The 15484-nt window shown below is 53.2% G+C and overlaps 1 protein-coding gene across 2 annotated transcripts; it reads right to left on the bottom strand.

The window, feature by feature from the left end:
• Positions 1-966: 966 nt before the first annotated feature.
• Positions 967-6820, bottom strand: RPS5 (ribosomal protein S5). Of its 2 annotated transcripts, XM_022564885.3 has the most exons (6): positions 6703-6820; positions 5851-5959; positions 2321-2530; positions 2035-2163; positions 1169-1267; positions 967-1087 (listed from the first exon to the last, which is right to left on the bottom strand). In XM_022564885.3, exons 2-6 carry the CDS (start codon positions 5956-5958, stop codon positions 1019-1021), a joined length of 615 nt encoding a protein of 204 aa, XP_022420593.1. In that variant the 5' UTR covers position 5959; positions 6703-6820; the 3' UTR covers positions 967-1018. The 2 variants fall into 2 exon arrangements, with proteins under 2 accessions (XP_022420593.1, XP_089758139.1); XM_089902013.1 differs by lacking the exon at positions 6703-6820 and having other exon boundaries at positions 5851-5972.
• Positions 6821-15484: the final 8664 nt, after the last annotated feature.

A 15484-nucleotide genomic window follows, 5' to 3' on the forward strand; every position in this document is an offset into this window, starting at 1 on the left:
ATGGAAGCTTCAGGATAGGTGGCCAGCAGCCCAGGAGTCAGATTCCCCAGTGACAGACGCCAGCGGGCCAGCAGGCTCTTCCCACCTGCTGGTGCCTCCTCCCTCTGGCTGGCGCCTCCTTGCCTGTTCTGCCCGCAACCCTCGGCCTACCAGCCGCTGGATACTAATTGCTCCTCCCCATGGGAGGGTGCCTGTGGTGGGGCCACTCCCTCCAGATGCCAGGTTCCCACCACACCTGTCACACTGCCCTCCCCGCCCCTAGGGAGGTGCCACCAGGACGGAACACCAAGCCTGACAACGGCCAGATGTTGGGGGTGCAAGAAAGGAGGCACAGGCTGACAGGACGTTGACAGTCCAGGCTCATCAGGAGAGGGGGTCCCCACCACCACTCCCAGTCTTCAACACCTCATGAATCCTCCACCTAGAGCCACTGGTGGGGTGAGTGCAACCTGGGGTATCAGTGGCTCTGGGCAGGGGCAGCGTGTCCAGGAAGAAGAGTGGGACTTCTGGAGTCCTGGGGGTTGAAGGCAGGCTGACCCCACAGTAGACTGGACCGGACCAGCCCTCTCCAGCCAAGGACAAGGGGCTAGAAACTGTCTTGGTCCAGAGCCCAGGCCTTGGCTTCCTCCCCCTGGGGCTGCTTCCTGGCAACACACCTCTCAGGGCAGTGGGCTGCAGCCACCAAGCCCCTCCCCAGACCAGTGACATCTCTGCCAGGACAACCCCACCCCTCATTTTCCAACACCTGCTGGAACAGTCCAGGCAGCCAGGCCTGCAGCCCAGGGTGCCATGGTTCTGAGTCAGTGGTGCTTCCCGAGCCGAGCACTTCCCTGGTGGGTCCAGATCCCAACAGACCAGAAGACATGCCAGGAACATGGGCAGCTCCTCAGAAACACCAGTCATCCTGCCCCTCACCCCCTGCTCCCAGATACCCTTCCCCATTGAGCACAGACAGTGGCACAGGTGGGTGGGGCCACCCCAAAGGGCAAACAGGTTTATTGCAGCTGTGGCCAGGCAATCAGCGGTTGGACTTGGCCACACGTTCCAGCTCATCCTTCTTCTTGATAGCGTAGGAGTTGGAGGAGCCCTGCAAGAAGGGATGGTTAGTTCTAATGTCGGAGGACCCTCCCCTTGAGACTCGCACCCCCGCCCAGGTGTCCTCACCCACCTTGGCAGCGTTGATGAGCTCGTCTGCCAGGCACTCGGCAATGGTCTTGATGTTCCGGAAGGCGGCCTCACGGGCACCTGTGCACAGCAGCCAGATGGCCTAGGGAGCACAGGGGTCCCTGTGCTAAGTAGGGGTTGCCCCTACACCACGCAGGGACACGGCTCTCCAGTACCCTGGGACCCAACAAATGCTGCCTACCACGTTGCCATCCGCAGGCCAACTGAGGCAAGACACAGTGGGAGCCCACAGCGCTGCCCAGGTGCCATGCTGCTAGATCTGGGATCAGACTGAGGGGCACAAAAAAGTGTGCGGACACAAAGGCTGAACTGGGCCCTGATGATAGGTGACTTAAAACTAGCCGTGACAGGGAAATGCAATGTGTTCCTGGCCTGGAACCCTTGACGGAAAACGAACAGCTATAAAGGGTATGCTTGGGGACAGCTCCATAAACTGGAACAGTGATGTAATGTCAAATGTTAGATTGCTGTTACATTTCTTGGGGGTGATGGTGGGGACAGAACATCTTTATTCTAGGGGGACACCCAATGAAATGTTAATAGGGAAATGGTCAAAACACCTGCAACTGATTCTCAAATGGTCCAAGAAAATAAAAACAGTGTAAAAACATATACCCAAATGACGGGCCCTTCAATCTAATGCTGCCCAGGAGAGGGCCCAGAGCTAGGACGTGCTCTGCGTGGGGTGGGAATCCAGGAAGCCTTCATGACCCTTCATGACACTCAGGTAAACATGCAGACAGAGATGAACATTCCCACTTGCCAGCCTCTGCTGCCCCAGGCAGGATTCTGCCAGAGCCTGGTGGCTGTTCCTGGCCACCCACGTGTGCCCCAAAGCCCCGAGCCCACCTGATTCACACGGCGCAGCGGGGACACGTCCACGGCCTGCCGCCTCACTGTTCCAGCTCGCCCAATGCGGGTCGAGTCCTCCCGGGGGCCGCTGTTGATGATGGCATTCACCAGGACCTGCAGGGGGTTCTAAGAGAGGGGGGCCATGAGCCAGATACCTGGCAAGCATCCCTCCCTGACCCTTCACCCCTAAAACCTGGAGCACCCTGGCATGCATATCGTGGGGCGGCCATTGGCTTTAGGGTGTACTAAGGGCACTCTGCCCCACCTGGCCTCGGGGCCCTACCTCGCCTGTGAGTAGATGGATGATCTCAAAGGCATGCTTGACGATGCGCACAGTCATGAGCTTCTTGCCATTGTTGCGGCCATGCATCATCATGGAGTTGGTGAGGCGCTCCACGATGGGGCACTGCGCCTTGCGGAAGCGCTTGGCCGCGTAGCGCCCTGCACTGTGGGGCAGGTATTTGGCATACTTCTCCTTCACTGCGATGTAATCCTGGGGCAGCAGGAAGAGGGGGTGAAGGGACCACGGTCAGGAGCAGGACGGATCTTGGCAGGGGACCAGAGAGACTGAACACCCACTCAGGGTAGCTCCCACCCACCTGCCTGCCACAGAAAAGCAAAACCGAAGCAAGTGACTTTACCAGGACACTGAAAAGAGTACTTCCTTCCTAATGGGAGGAAGGGTATGGAAAACTAAGCAGGTAACCACCCACGATACCAGTCTTGTTTTAAAAGTGTTCTTCACTCTGCACTGACGTTTTATGTCAACTAACTCTTTGTTCTGGAGGGGCTGCCCTGTGCACTGTAGTATGCCAGGAGCACTCCTCATTACTGACCCCCAAAAATGTACCCCTAAAGGGGTAGAGGCGGGGGGAACTAAGCCAGAGAACCAGTGTTGCAAAACAATCGTTCAACAATTTTGCCTATATATACATACATATGCCAAGATAGTGTCTAGAAACACTAAACCATTCGGGGGGGTTGAGTCAGAGGACTGTCTACGTGAGGACTACTTTTGATATTTCCAGTACGAAACCTACACAAAGTCATTCTACCACACACACATGAGAACATGTACAAACAATGAGTTTCTACAAATACAAGGATTAACAGGAAAAGAACACAGAGGATTCTGATGTAGGCACAACAGTCTGGTGTCTAGCCTGGAGAGGACCACTTGCACAAATAGGCAAGTAGACAGACAGGTGTCCATGCAGGGACTCAAACTGTGCCAAAAAAACCTGAGAATACCAAATGCCCCAGCAAGCGTTTGGTTAAGCTGCTGGGCCCCATGGTAGAGCCCAGCACAGCTTTCAAGAGAGTGAGAGCTCTGATACCAGCTGACTTCTGCTTTCCCAGCCCCTAGGAGAGGACCAGGGGAAAGTGAAAATTAGTTTTTACATTATTAAAGGGTTGTACAAAGAAAAGCAAGAAAAAGAAAACAAAGAAGCAAACACGCATGTGACCTACGAAGACTTTAAACTGGCCCTTTTAAGTTTGCAGACCTCTCCCCCAACAAACTCATGAAGGAAAACAGTTCTACAAGACATTGAGTGAAAAACAGGTTTGAATTCTCTGTTAGGCTCAGTACCTAAGTACCATGATATATTTAGAGGCAACAAAAAGTTTTAATTTCTTTTAAAAGAAGAAAGAGAAAAATATGATCAAACCTGAATTTTATTCGTCATTATACCAATGCAGTCACAAAACATAAATTTCTTTTTATGAAGGCCCCACAAAAGTCCTAATGAGGCCAAGTGTAAAACAGTATGGGGGCAACATACAGTGGGAGAACTCCCATTTCCCAATTGCAAAACCTATTACAGGGCTTCCCTGGTGGCGCAGTGGTTGAGAGTCCGCCTGCCGATGCAGGGGACGCGGGTTCGTGCCCTGGTCCGGGAGGATCCCGCGTGCCGCGGAGTGGCTGGGCCCGTGAGCCGTGGCCACTGGGCCTGCGCATCCGGACCCTGTGCTGTGCAATGGGAGAGGCCACAACAGTGAGAGGCCCGCGTACAGCCAAAAACAAAAAAACAAAAAAAAACACTATTACAAGACAGTGTGGTACTGGCAAAAGGACAGGCATAGAGACCAATGAAATAGAGTTCAGAGTTCAGAAACAAACCCTTACATCCTTGCTCAACTGATTCTCAACAAGGGTGCCAAGACCATTCAATGGGATAAATACTCTCTTCAACAAATGGTGCTGCGCATGGGGGATCTTAGTTCCCCAACCAGGGATCGAATCTATGCCCCCTGCATTGAGAGCACAAAGTCTTAACCACTGTACCGCCAGGGAAGTCCCTTTACCTTTCTGTTCTTAATTTCGCTGATTTCTGTTCTGATCTTTATGATATCCTATCTTCTACTTAGCTTTAGTTGTATTTTGCTCTTTTTATTTTTTGAGGGGTGCTGAGATTATTGATTTGAAACTTTTTTTTCTTTTCTAACAAATCATTATTATAAAAAGTTCCTTCAGTACTGTTCCAGCTTTATCCCACAAGTTTTCATTACAATTTATTCAGTTCTAAATATCCCTTGATTCCCTTAGAGACTTCCTCTATCACCCGTGTATTATTTAGAAGTATATTGTTTCATTTCCTACTGTTTGGAGCATTTTCTGGTATCCTTTTGTTACTGATTTCTTATTTGTTTCACGTTTGGTTTGATTGTTTAAATTTGTTCAAGTTTGTTTTATGACCCAGGGTGTGGTGTATCTCGCTGAACGTTCTGTAAGCCTTCTTGAAATGAATGTGTATTTTGCTGTCACTGGGTGAAGTTTCTATAAATGTCTTCACAATCCTCTTGGTTGGGGTTATTACTCAAGACTTTTTACATCCTTGCTGACTTTCTGTCTAGTATTTCTGTCAGTTGCAGGGAGAGGGATGATGAAGTCCTGAAGTATAACTGAGAAACTGTCTATTCCTCTTACAAGTTCTGTAAGTTTCTGCTTCATGTATTTCAAAGTTCTGTTGTTTGGTGCACACACATATAGGATTGCTATGTCATCTTGGTGTACTGACCCTTTAATCATAATAAAAGGGTTCATTTTCTTGCAAAAACAAACAAAAAAAACAAATGATGATGGGACATATACATATAATGTATAAATGAGATTGAAGTTACATTTTATTGCCTAAATTTAAGTACGATACAGAAAACTCCAAGAAACGAAAACAAAAGCTGCTGGGACAACTGGATTTCCCCACACAAAATGATAACGTTGGGCCCTTACACTTTATGGGACTTGAGCATCTGCAGATTTTGGTAAACTTGGGGGGTCTTGGAAAGAACACCCCTCAGATACTGAGGGATGACGGTAAGGCATTTAGATTTTTAGGCATTTGAATCTTTATAATTTGACTCTTCTCTCCAAGGCACAACTTCTGAACTTGAAAAACATTGTCCATTTTTATTTAATTCTAAAACATATAATTTAAATAAAATTTTATAGCCTGAAGTATTGTCCTTGTCATCGTCAATACTTGAGTAAAATAAGAACACTCAAAACTTATAGATGACTTTTAAAAAATAAAATATATGAAACTAAAAAGATAAATAAATTGTGTATTTCACTACAAAACAATTAACTAAACAACTTGTGGGACGTGATACTCCCTCTGAGGAAGGAACCATCTCCTGACAAAAACTGTAGCAACCTCTAACAGGATACAAGGAAAAACAGACACGATGGGTGTGGTGGTCCAGGGATCCCTTCGTTACCTGTCCCATCTTCAACTCTACTTAGTGGGGCAGCTACAAGTTTCAAGCGACCTCACCCCCAGCTGGGAAGCACAATCATTACACCCCCCTCACCTGCAGGGAAATGTCATTGATCTGCACATCATCGGTGCTCCACTTCCCAAAGAGCTTGATGTCGGGGGTCTCTGCTACTGCAGGTGCAGCTGTCTCCCACTCCGTCATCCTAGGGACAGAAACTGTCAAAGCCCAGGCACACTCACCACAGACTCTGAGGTTAGCGCACAACCTGAGAACTGGGAAGTTACCAGGAACTAAGAAAAGCTGTGAACATCTGAGTCCACCTTGTGGAACCTTAAAAAAACCACTCATCTGTCAGCAAGAAACACCTGTCTCTCACCCAGGAACCCTGAGGCTAACAGCTGGCAGGCACCCCCTCAACGGTTGCAAGGCGGCCCAGAGACGGGCAGGGGATGCCAAATGCCCTGATGCGGCATCCGCTCGAAGTCAAACCCCAACCTTGTTCTTCAAGAGCTCTGCGACCCTAGGAGAGTCTACAAGCCGCTGTGGACTCAGCTTCCTCATCAGTAAAACAGAAGGATCAATGGTATGAATTCTGCGCTTTACCAGTGCACAGGCCGAATCTGGTGTCCGACCCCGACGTGGGGATTAGGGGCTGCTACTTAGAAGAAAGCGTGTCCAGACCAAAGTGTGCATCGTGCATGTAAGGAAAACGGGAACTTCTTATAATAAATAAAGTACAACTGCAGAGACCAAGCCAACATTCCCCAGTCCGCTGGGGGCAAGGCTAGGCGGCGGGGGGGGCATCAGCAAAGGGGCGAGAGTAACCTTCCCCGCGCCTCCATCCTTGTCCCCTGCCCGAGGGAAGCCCCCGGTCTCGGGTCCCACCCACGGCTCCCGGAAGACCCTGAATCGGCCTTCAGAGCTCCGACTCCGCGGCAGCCTCACCTTAACCAGCAGCTGAGGCGTCTCGATCGCTCAGCATAGACCACGCGCCGCCCTGGCACAGACAAGAAAAGACCGCACGCCGCGGGCCGACGCTTTTAAGGGACGCGAGAACTTCCGGGTCATCGAGGCCGCGCGTGCGCAGAAGAACAAGGCGTATTTACGGACCAATTCGGAGCGAGCATGTAAAGGCGCCCTCTGGGCCAAACGGAAACCGTAAACCCCCGGCGCATGCGTACTTGCAGAAGCGGGCCCAAAGGTTGTGCCTGGCGGATGTCCAACTTCCAGCACTTGCCAGTTCGTAGGCGTCCCCTGCACAGGCGCAGAGGTCTCTATGAGGTCAACGCCGCCATGTCTAATGAGGGCAGAAGTCTGGCCCGCGCTCGTCGCTGCCCATACAAGCACCCGCTACAGGACCCGGCGGCTCAGTGAGGCCAGGGCGTCGCGACTGCTGTCCACTGTGGTCCGGGCCCCGCGCGCGTGGGCGGGCACCACTCGCGGGCCCCCCTCCCCCACACTCGCGCGCTCTGGGCTGCTTGGGGCCTGAGCCTCCGAAAGGGGACCCTTCGCTTCACCCCATGCCGGGGTCCCCCCGCGACCGACCATTGTCTCTCTTTGGCCCCCGCCTCTCCTGGCCCGTTACCGTGTGCGGGAGGTGGTCGGGGAGGTGCCCTGGAGGAGGAGCCTGAGGGACAGCCCCCGCCCTTTTTGATCCAGCTGGGGCCTGTGCTGCCGAGGTCACTGATTGAGTGCAGGGCAGGCACGGTGGTGCGTGCCCTGCGCACTCTGCAGCCGCACCCAGTGACACCGGCGGTCTGCGTGGAGAGCACGTGCCAAGACTTCACATCCCCCGCCTAGACTCTGGAGCCGAACTGGGTTGTGGACGCCTCCTCGGCGGGCTTCGCAGAGGCAGCGACCACTGTAGCTGCACACCCATGCTGGCTGCAGATGGCAGGGAGCGGCATCTGGCAGAGCTTGGTCTCCAAGGCGCCTGAGGCTCCTCACCTCCAGGTGCCCACCTCATCTTCTAAGGGTGGGAATTCCCCTTCTCAGACCCGAAGGGGCCCAGCCACGTGACCCAGGCGGTCCTTCATTTGTCCGCACCAACCCCAATTGCCCACCTTCGGGGCATGCGCATTACAGGTGCTCAGCAGCCGCGATGTTTGTTGACTGATTGTAAAGGATACTGACTGACTATAAAGGCTCGCCCCTATCCCTATCCCAATTCCAGGAGCGTTTCAGACCAGAAACTCTGGGCCCCCTTGGACTGTCGTCGTCAGTCACAGCTCATGCCACTGCTCAGGGGGACACAAGCCTTGAAGCTGGTCTGGGCAGCGGGTTAGACCTCAGGCTCGGGTGGATTGAAGTCTGGGAGCCGCACCCAGAGAGGCCAAGGCCCCCAGCCACTGCAGTCTGTGGCCTTATCCCTGGCCTCTGCCTTGGTATGTACAGAGCAGCAGCCTTGGGCCTTTTACTGGGGTTGGGGAGGAGCTAAGTAGGTTCCTTCCTGGTCCTGGAGGGACCCTCTCTGATCATTGGGGGCCCTCCCTGGTCCTGGGGGACACAGCTGGGGAGGTGCTGACTGGGGGAAAACAGGGAGGCTGGGAGTAGGCACCAGGCACCCTCACACTCAGCAGAATCCAGGGGGCCCCCCAACCCTGTCTCTTTCTCCTCCAAAGTGGACAGGGGCCCACCCCCTCTGAACCTCAGTTTCCCCTGTCAGTGTGGAAGTGAGAACTAAATCAGACAAGGTGAGTTTGGAGCCTGTGGCCTGACTGTCAGTGGTCACTCGATAATGGGCATCTTTATAGACCTGACAGGAATGACCCACCATGCATGGGAGGGCAGGAGAGAGGTCCTGCAGTAAAGCCCTATGTGGTGTGGGGTAGGGGGTCACCTTGCATAGCTGATGATCACACACTACTTGCCTGGCCTAAGACAGTCCAGCCTCCTCAGGTCCCCAGGACACAGGCACAAAATCTGGAGTCTGATCCCATAAGTCTAGGGATGTTGGTGCTGTGTTCTTCAGGCTGGAGGGGGAAAGTCTCTGCAGAAGCCCCTTTGCATTCCTGGTGCATCATGTTCACTCTGGGCTGACCAGCTCTGGCCATCTCCTCTGCCCTGATTTTCTAACTGCTCCATGAGGCTAGAGGCTGTTTGGTTTCTTCCCCACTGTGTCCCCAGCTGGAAGTACTGAGTCTGGCACACAGTATCTGCTCACAAGTAACTGCTGAAAAAATGATGGGTGGAAGGATGGATGGGGCAGTTCTCCCTAGTCTTGCTGCTCCCTCTCTGGGCTTCAGGCAGACACCAAGCGGCTAGGCCTCGCTCATCCACCAGACACCAATTCCAGACCCAGAGTCCTGCTGTCTCCTGTTCAGAACACCTCCTTACCTGAGTCTGCCCCTCTTCCTGGCCACAGCCTGGGGAAACGCCTTCCTAATGCCAGGTAGGCATTAGGAGTCTGGGAATCAGACCATTTCAGACCTAATCTTCAGAACAACTTGATTAGGCAGTCAGGGAGGCCCAGAGAGGTGCAGTAACTTGCCCAGGGTCACATAGCAAAACGGGGCAGAGCTGGGATTCTAAGGTGGTTTGCCCCGGAGCCTGACCTCTCCCTCCTCCGCTGGCCTCTCCACCATCTCAGCATCATGTCTCCCCCAGTGCCGCCGATCTCTGAACATACAAAGTGCCCAATAAACAAATGAGTTCAGTCAACTCTGGGCCTTTCCACTGGATCTAGCATGATCCAGAGAGGGGCTCTCCCTGCGCCTTAGGCTTCTCCCTTTTTATTTAATTAAATTAATTAATTTATTTATTTGCGGTACGTGGGCCTCTCACTGTTGTGGCCTCTCCCGTTGCGGAGCACAGGCTCCAGACGCGCAGGCTCAGCGGCCATGGCTCACGGGCCTAGCTGCTCCGTGGCATGTGGGATCTTCCCGGACCGGGGCACGAACCCGTGTCCCCTGCATCGGCAGGCGGACTCTCAACCACTGCGCCACCAGGGAAGCCTGGCTTCTCCCTTTTTAAAGAAAAGGCTGCTGAGCCAGTAACCATGTAATTACTGAGGAAAGATGGTCTCTTTGGTTCCAAACCTGCTCAAACAAAGGAACAAGTGAATGCGAAAAACAAGCATATTTATTGTTCCTCTAACTCCTGCAGGACTGTGTCTCGCCCCCCCCACACAGCTGCTTGGAAGAGAACAAGTTGATCTTTCCCACTGTCCTGGGCCTCCCACTGCCTTGGTCACTGACCATGAGTCTAAACCTGGGCTCACAGGGGTGGTTGGCTTGGTCTGGGTGCGTGCTACAGGAGCGGAAGGTCTAGACCTCAAGGCAGGGGAGGTGCCTGGGCCAGTTCACCTGCTAGGTGGGCCAGCCTAAGCCCCTTCCCCATTCTCAATTTGCTTAGCTGTAAATTAGGACCACGTGTTCACGGTGGCTCTTTGGAATTGGGGGCAGGAGTGAGGCAACAGGGCAGAATGTGCAGGACGGGGGTGGCAACGCTGGATCAAATCCGGACCTGTCTTCTCACTTGCAGCACTTGGGGTAAAGAATAGTGGGGAGGAGGAACTGGGCTGGATTTGGAAACCTTAGGACAGGGTATTAATAGGGGTCTCAGAGGCTTGGGTTAAGGATAAATCCAGAAACACATTTTGAACATCCAAATGTCCAGAATTAGTGGGTACAGGATCTCAAATCTTGGAGACCAGATATATGAATTCAGACGTCTCACAGATACAGATTATGGTGGCTGCGATTTGGAGGTGCGAGGCACAAACTGGGAGAGAAACGGGGACCTGGACTTGAAGGGGAATCCAAGGCCTTACCTGCAGGAGAAACAGAGACCTGGATTCGGGGGGGACTCAGAGGCAGGAATTGGGGGGAGAACCAGGCATCCGGATTGGGCGGAGGTAGAGGCGGGAACTTAAGAAGTTACTGGTCACAGAGCGGGAGGACCCGGCCATGGGGATCTTGCGGGGGTCTAAGGACACGGCCTAAACCTTTGGGGGGACGCTCCGGCCTACCTCAGTCCTGCACTTGGAACCGACTGACAGCTGGACCTAGGCCGGAAGCCCTGCCCTTCCCTGGGAACGACCAATCACTAGAATCCAAGTGATTGCCTGGCTGGATGACGTAATGCGTCTCCAAGGCGATGGCGAATCGCAGGAAGGCTCCAGCTTCACCCGGAAGCTGGAGTTCCCACCGCCCCCTGCGGAGGCGGGGGAAATGGGGGGTCGCCATGGTAACCCCAAGGCCGAGTCAAGCCTGGACAAGATCGCCGGTTCCCCTCCCGCCAGGTTCTCCGCCGCTGAACTACCCGGCAGAACCTGGGGCGGACCCAGGGCAGAACCTCATTTTCTCAAGCCTCTCCGTCCCGGCCTCCTCTGGTCACTCCTGACGCCGCGCCGGTCTGGAGAACCACGGAGAAGGCAGTCTTCCGGGCGCCAAGAGCCGACCGCTCAGGGCACTCCGAAGGACGAACGCCAGGACTCCTGCGCCTCCGGTCCGGGCGGGGCCACGGCGGGGTCGGCTAGTTGGTTCCGGAGCTGAGGCGGTTCGGGGTCTAACTCGGCCTCGTACGGGAGTCCGCGGCCTAGAGGGGCGACCGGCCCGAGCCTACTGCTCTGTCGGAGCCTCAGGTCCGAGTAGAGGGCCGGCTAGGGCTCCCGAGGAGCCACCCATTTTCCGTGAGGGTGGGAGCGCCTGGATACCGCCCCCGGGGCCCTCCCTTCCGCCCTTCGGGGATGGAGGCGGGGTCACGATGCTCCCGCGGCTCGCGGGGCTGAGGTGAAGCGTTGGTGCAGGTCGAGCCCTGGACTGTATCGTGGACGGTGGCTGCCAGTCCGGCTGCATGGGTTCTGCCCGGGATGCGCGGCTTGCCTATCTGGGCCTCAGTTTCCCCACCTGTAAAGTGGGGATGACACATGCAACCACCTCATGGAGAGGTGTGTGAGCGCCAGTCTTTCCAGGTGACCCCAGAGCTGCATTTAAAGCCCTGCACTGGGCGCTAAAGTTTGGAGATTCCTGGAAATCTGAAGGCTAAGAATTTGGCCCACGCCTGGCTTCCTCTGTCTGAGCCCCTATTTCCCCATCTGTAAAATGGGTGGGGTACTGCCACCGCCTTTCTAGACTTGACATGAGGACTAAAGAATCAGTGTGTATAACACTCTTAGCACAGGGCCAGGTGGTGCCTAGCGGGCACGCAGAATTGTGGCCGCTTTTAGCTTAGTAATAAAATGGATGATCCAGGGACTTCTCTGGCGGTCTAGTGGTTAGGACTGCGTGCGTTCACTGCTGAGGGCCTGGGTTCGATCCCTGGCCAGGGAACTAAGATCCTGCAAGCCTCGCTGCACGGCCAAAAAATAAATAGAAATGGATTATCCATTCAGCAGACATTTATGAAACTCTGCTGTGCTACAGGCTCCTGATGCTCCAGCTTTTGGAGCTACATCCCCTGAGGATCTGGTTAGAATGGAGTTTTGCCTGAATCTCGATCTCCACACACAGCCTAATAAAGCACAGGTTTTCCCTGCTGGCCGAAAGTGGAGCGTTTCTATGAAACCTTTCCTAAGTCAAAATGGTGTACAGCGAAGAGTCAATTACCTTAGGACACATCTTGCTAATAGATGCGCAAAATAAATAGAAATAAAGCACAGATGTTCACAGTCACAGTTCGAAACTATGGCAGCTTGATGCTGAGGTGGTGAGAGTAGTTCTGGGGAAGGAGCTCCTTCGGCGATGCCTCGCCCCCTGATTGGGGTGTGTGCTTCCTCTATCACTCAGCTCACTGCAAAACAAATGCTGAACACTGTTTTCGCTTTTTAACTTTTTTCTTAAAAGTGAAAATTTCTTTCACTTAGATAAAATAGGTACTAATGTAGGTCTTTCATAACAGCAAAGGGGCATAAAGCAAACTTTTGAAAAGCGGGGGATGCATATATTGGGATGGTTTGTTACTCAACAGTAGATAACTCAGCCCCGGTGTCAGGACAAGTGGGCCGCTGAAATGTTGTAACAGCAAAAACGTGATGCCTTCCGATTACATAATACCTACTTACTGGACAAAATACAGGAAAGGTATGATCACAGAGGTATAAAGAGATGGCTCACAGTCCCAGATCCACCCAGAGGCAGCCACCGTGAGTTGAATGCCAGAAATACTTTCCCTGTGAGGTCGCTTTTGCATCCTTTGTTTCCACTTAGCAACTTCAGTGTGGAGTCTTAGGTCCCTCAGGTGTCTGCAAGGAGGCTGAATGGTGAGGGAAAGACCAGAGGCTCCACCACCAGGTTATTAGTATGAAGACATGGGGCAGACAGATAGCAGACCCTGCCAAGTGAGTGGCCCCCTGACTCAGGTTGGGTGGCGCCAGGGGCAAGGCCATCTCCTGGGTTTCCAGGGAAGCGGGGGAACGGGGCTCTGACATGGGTTGGGACATGTGAGGCTCCTTGTGTCTGGGAGTCAGGCATAGCCATGGGGCCTCAGACACTCCTCAACCCTGCAGAAAGTTAGAGGTTTGGGCTAGGCCCCAAAGAGGAAACCATCCATTCTCACATGGCAACCAGAGGGAGCCTCTGAAAACCCAAGTCAGATTTCATCCCTCCCCTGCTCAAAATCCTCCCTGTGTCACTCACGGGAAAAAACAATCCGCACAGTGGCCTGCTAGGCCCAGAGGATATGGCCCCTGTCACCCTCCACTCTCTTCTCCCTCTCAGCTCTATCCCAGCCACATAGGCCTCCTTAGGGCCTTTGCACTTGCTGTTCCCTCACTGAACATGCTCTTCCCCAGGGAGCCTCATGGCTCACTCTGCCCCTGCCCCCAGGTCTTGTTTTTTTTTTTCTTTTTTAAAAAAAAATTTTTTTTAATGACTTTCACATGTCTTTTACTTATTTATTTTTATATTTTGGCCACACCACATGGCATGTGGGATCTTAGTTCCCCGGCCAGGGATTGAACCCATGACCCCTGCTGTGGAAGCACAGAGTCTTAACTGCTGGACCGCCAGGGACGTCCCCCCAGGTATTGTTTTGAATCCCACCTTCTCCATGAGGCCTTCACTGACTACTCTACTTACTGTAATTTTTTTTGAGATATTAGTCATGTACCATAAAACTATTTCAAAGTGTACAATTGAGTGTTTTTAGTATCTTCACAAAGTCATGCAACCATCACCACTTTTGTAATTCCAGAACATTTTCATAACCCCAAAAAGAAACCCCATATCCATTAGCAGTCACTCCCATTCCCCCCACCCTCCAGCCCCTGGCAGCCACTAGCTTACTTTCCGTATGGATCTGCCTATTCTAGACATTGTATAAAAGTGGAATCATGGAATACATGCCCTTTCATGTCTGGCTTTTTTCACTTAGCTCCAAGCCCAGTTCCACTTTGTCCAAGCGACCCTTTCCTCCTGCACGTGCCTCCTGTGCTTCATGGTTTTCTTTACACCAGGGTTTCTTCACCTCAGCACTACTGACACGTTGTCCTGGGGTTGGGGGTGGGGCTGTGCCGAGCGTTACAGGGTCCCTGGCCTCCGCCCAGTGGATGTCACAGCACCCTCAACCCCAGTTGTGACAACCAAAATTGCCTTCAGACATTGCCAAGGGTCCTCCTGGGGGGCAAAACTCTCCCTGGTGGAGAACTGCTGACTTACATCAACTCACTTGTTTTTGCTTAGAAGGAAACCTGACGGCATCCACCAAAACAGAAACAGCCAGAAAAAGAAGGGAACTCGAAGTGTAAATTCCTGGACAGACTCCTTTGGTTAAACTGTGCTTGATAATGCTGAAAGCAGAGGCCCCGGGCTTGAGGCCTGCCTTCGCTCTGACGAGAGACAGAGGGGCCAGAGTGGAAATGTCAGAGACCTCCCAGTGCCTCCCAGTGCCTGCATAGACCTCCCAGTGCCTCCCAGTGCCTCATGCAGGTTTTCTGCTGGCTGCTGCTGCAGCAATTACCACAAACTTAACACATGTTTATTATCTTAAAGTTCTGGAGGTCAGAAGTCCAAAGTGAGTCAAAGGGGCTAAAATCAAGGTGTGGGCAGGGCCGCGCTCCTCCTGAAGGCTCCTTGCCTTTTCCAGCTTCCAGAGGCGGCTCGAATTCCTCATTTCTGTGGCTGCACCACTCTCACCTCTGTTTCTGTCATCACACCTCCTCCTCCCCTGACTCTGGCTCTCCCTCTTATAAGGAGCATCGTGACCACATTTAGGGCCCACCTGGATGATCCAGGACACTCTCCCTATCTCCTGGGCTCTCATCACATCCACAGAGTCCCTTTTGCCATACGAGGTGGCACGTCCGCAGGCTCTGGGGATTGGGATGTGGACCTCTTCGGAGTCTGTTGTTCCATCGAGCACACATACACATTGCACTCTAATCCCTGGTCGGCGGCACTTTCCATCGTGGGGCTGGCGCAGCCACCAGATGGCCAGCACTGGGTGAGTCCGGAAGTATGTGCAGGGCAGCTGGTGAAGGGGATGGGTCGGAGGGAAGCAGAGGTGAGCCGGGGCCCAGTGGTCAGACGGGTGAGAGAGGACAGTGGAGGGGCGGGGCAGAAGCAAGCCTGGAGATGCACGGAGTTACCCCTGACCACCTCACCCACTGAGCCGGCTGCTTAAGCTCCTGCTGAAACGCCTTTCTTTATGTTCTCCCCTTTTTACAGCTTTCAAGACTCCTGAGGAAATTTGGCCAAGCCATCCAGGATGCCTCAGCCATGGGGGTTTGCTTTCATGGCTCCTGGCACCTTTTCCCCTCTTGGAAACGTCCAGCCTCTCCATTTCTCGG

This window comes from Delphinapterus leucas, chromosome 20 (genome assembly GCF_059928025.1).
Source record: "Delphinapterus leucas isolate spDelLeu-1000000601 "Yukka" chromosome 20, BTC_Dleu_Yukka2, whole genome shotgun sequence".
Classification (NCBI taxonomy): domain Eukaryota; kingdom Metazoa; phylum Chordata; class Mammalia; order Artiodactyla; family Monodontidae; genus Delphinapterus; species Delphinapterus leucas.

Excerpts from the sequence above, each read along its gene's own strand:
- RPS5 (XM_022564885.3), bottom strand. The coding sequence starts at position 5,958 with ATGACGGAGTGGGAGACAGCTGCACCTGCAGTAGCAGAGACCCCCGAC. Across the intron at positions 2,531-5,850 it reads TCAATGACATTTCCCTGCAG|GATTACATCGCAGTGAAGGA; the intron begins GTGAGGGGGGTG and ends CTGCTGCCCCAG. Across the intron at positions 1,088-1,168 it reads AGCTCATCAACGCTGCCAAG|GGCTCCTCCAACTCCTACGC; the intron begins GTGGGTGAGGAC and ends CCCTTCTTGCAG.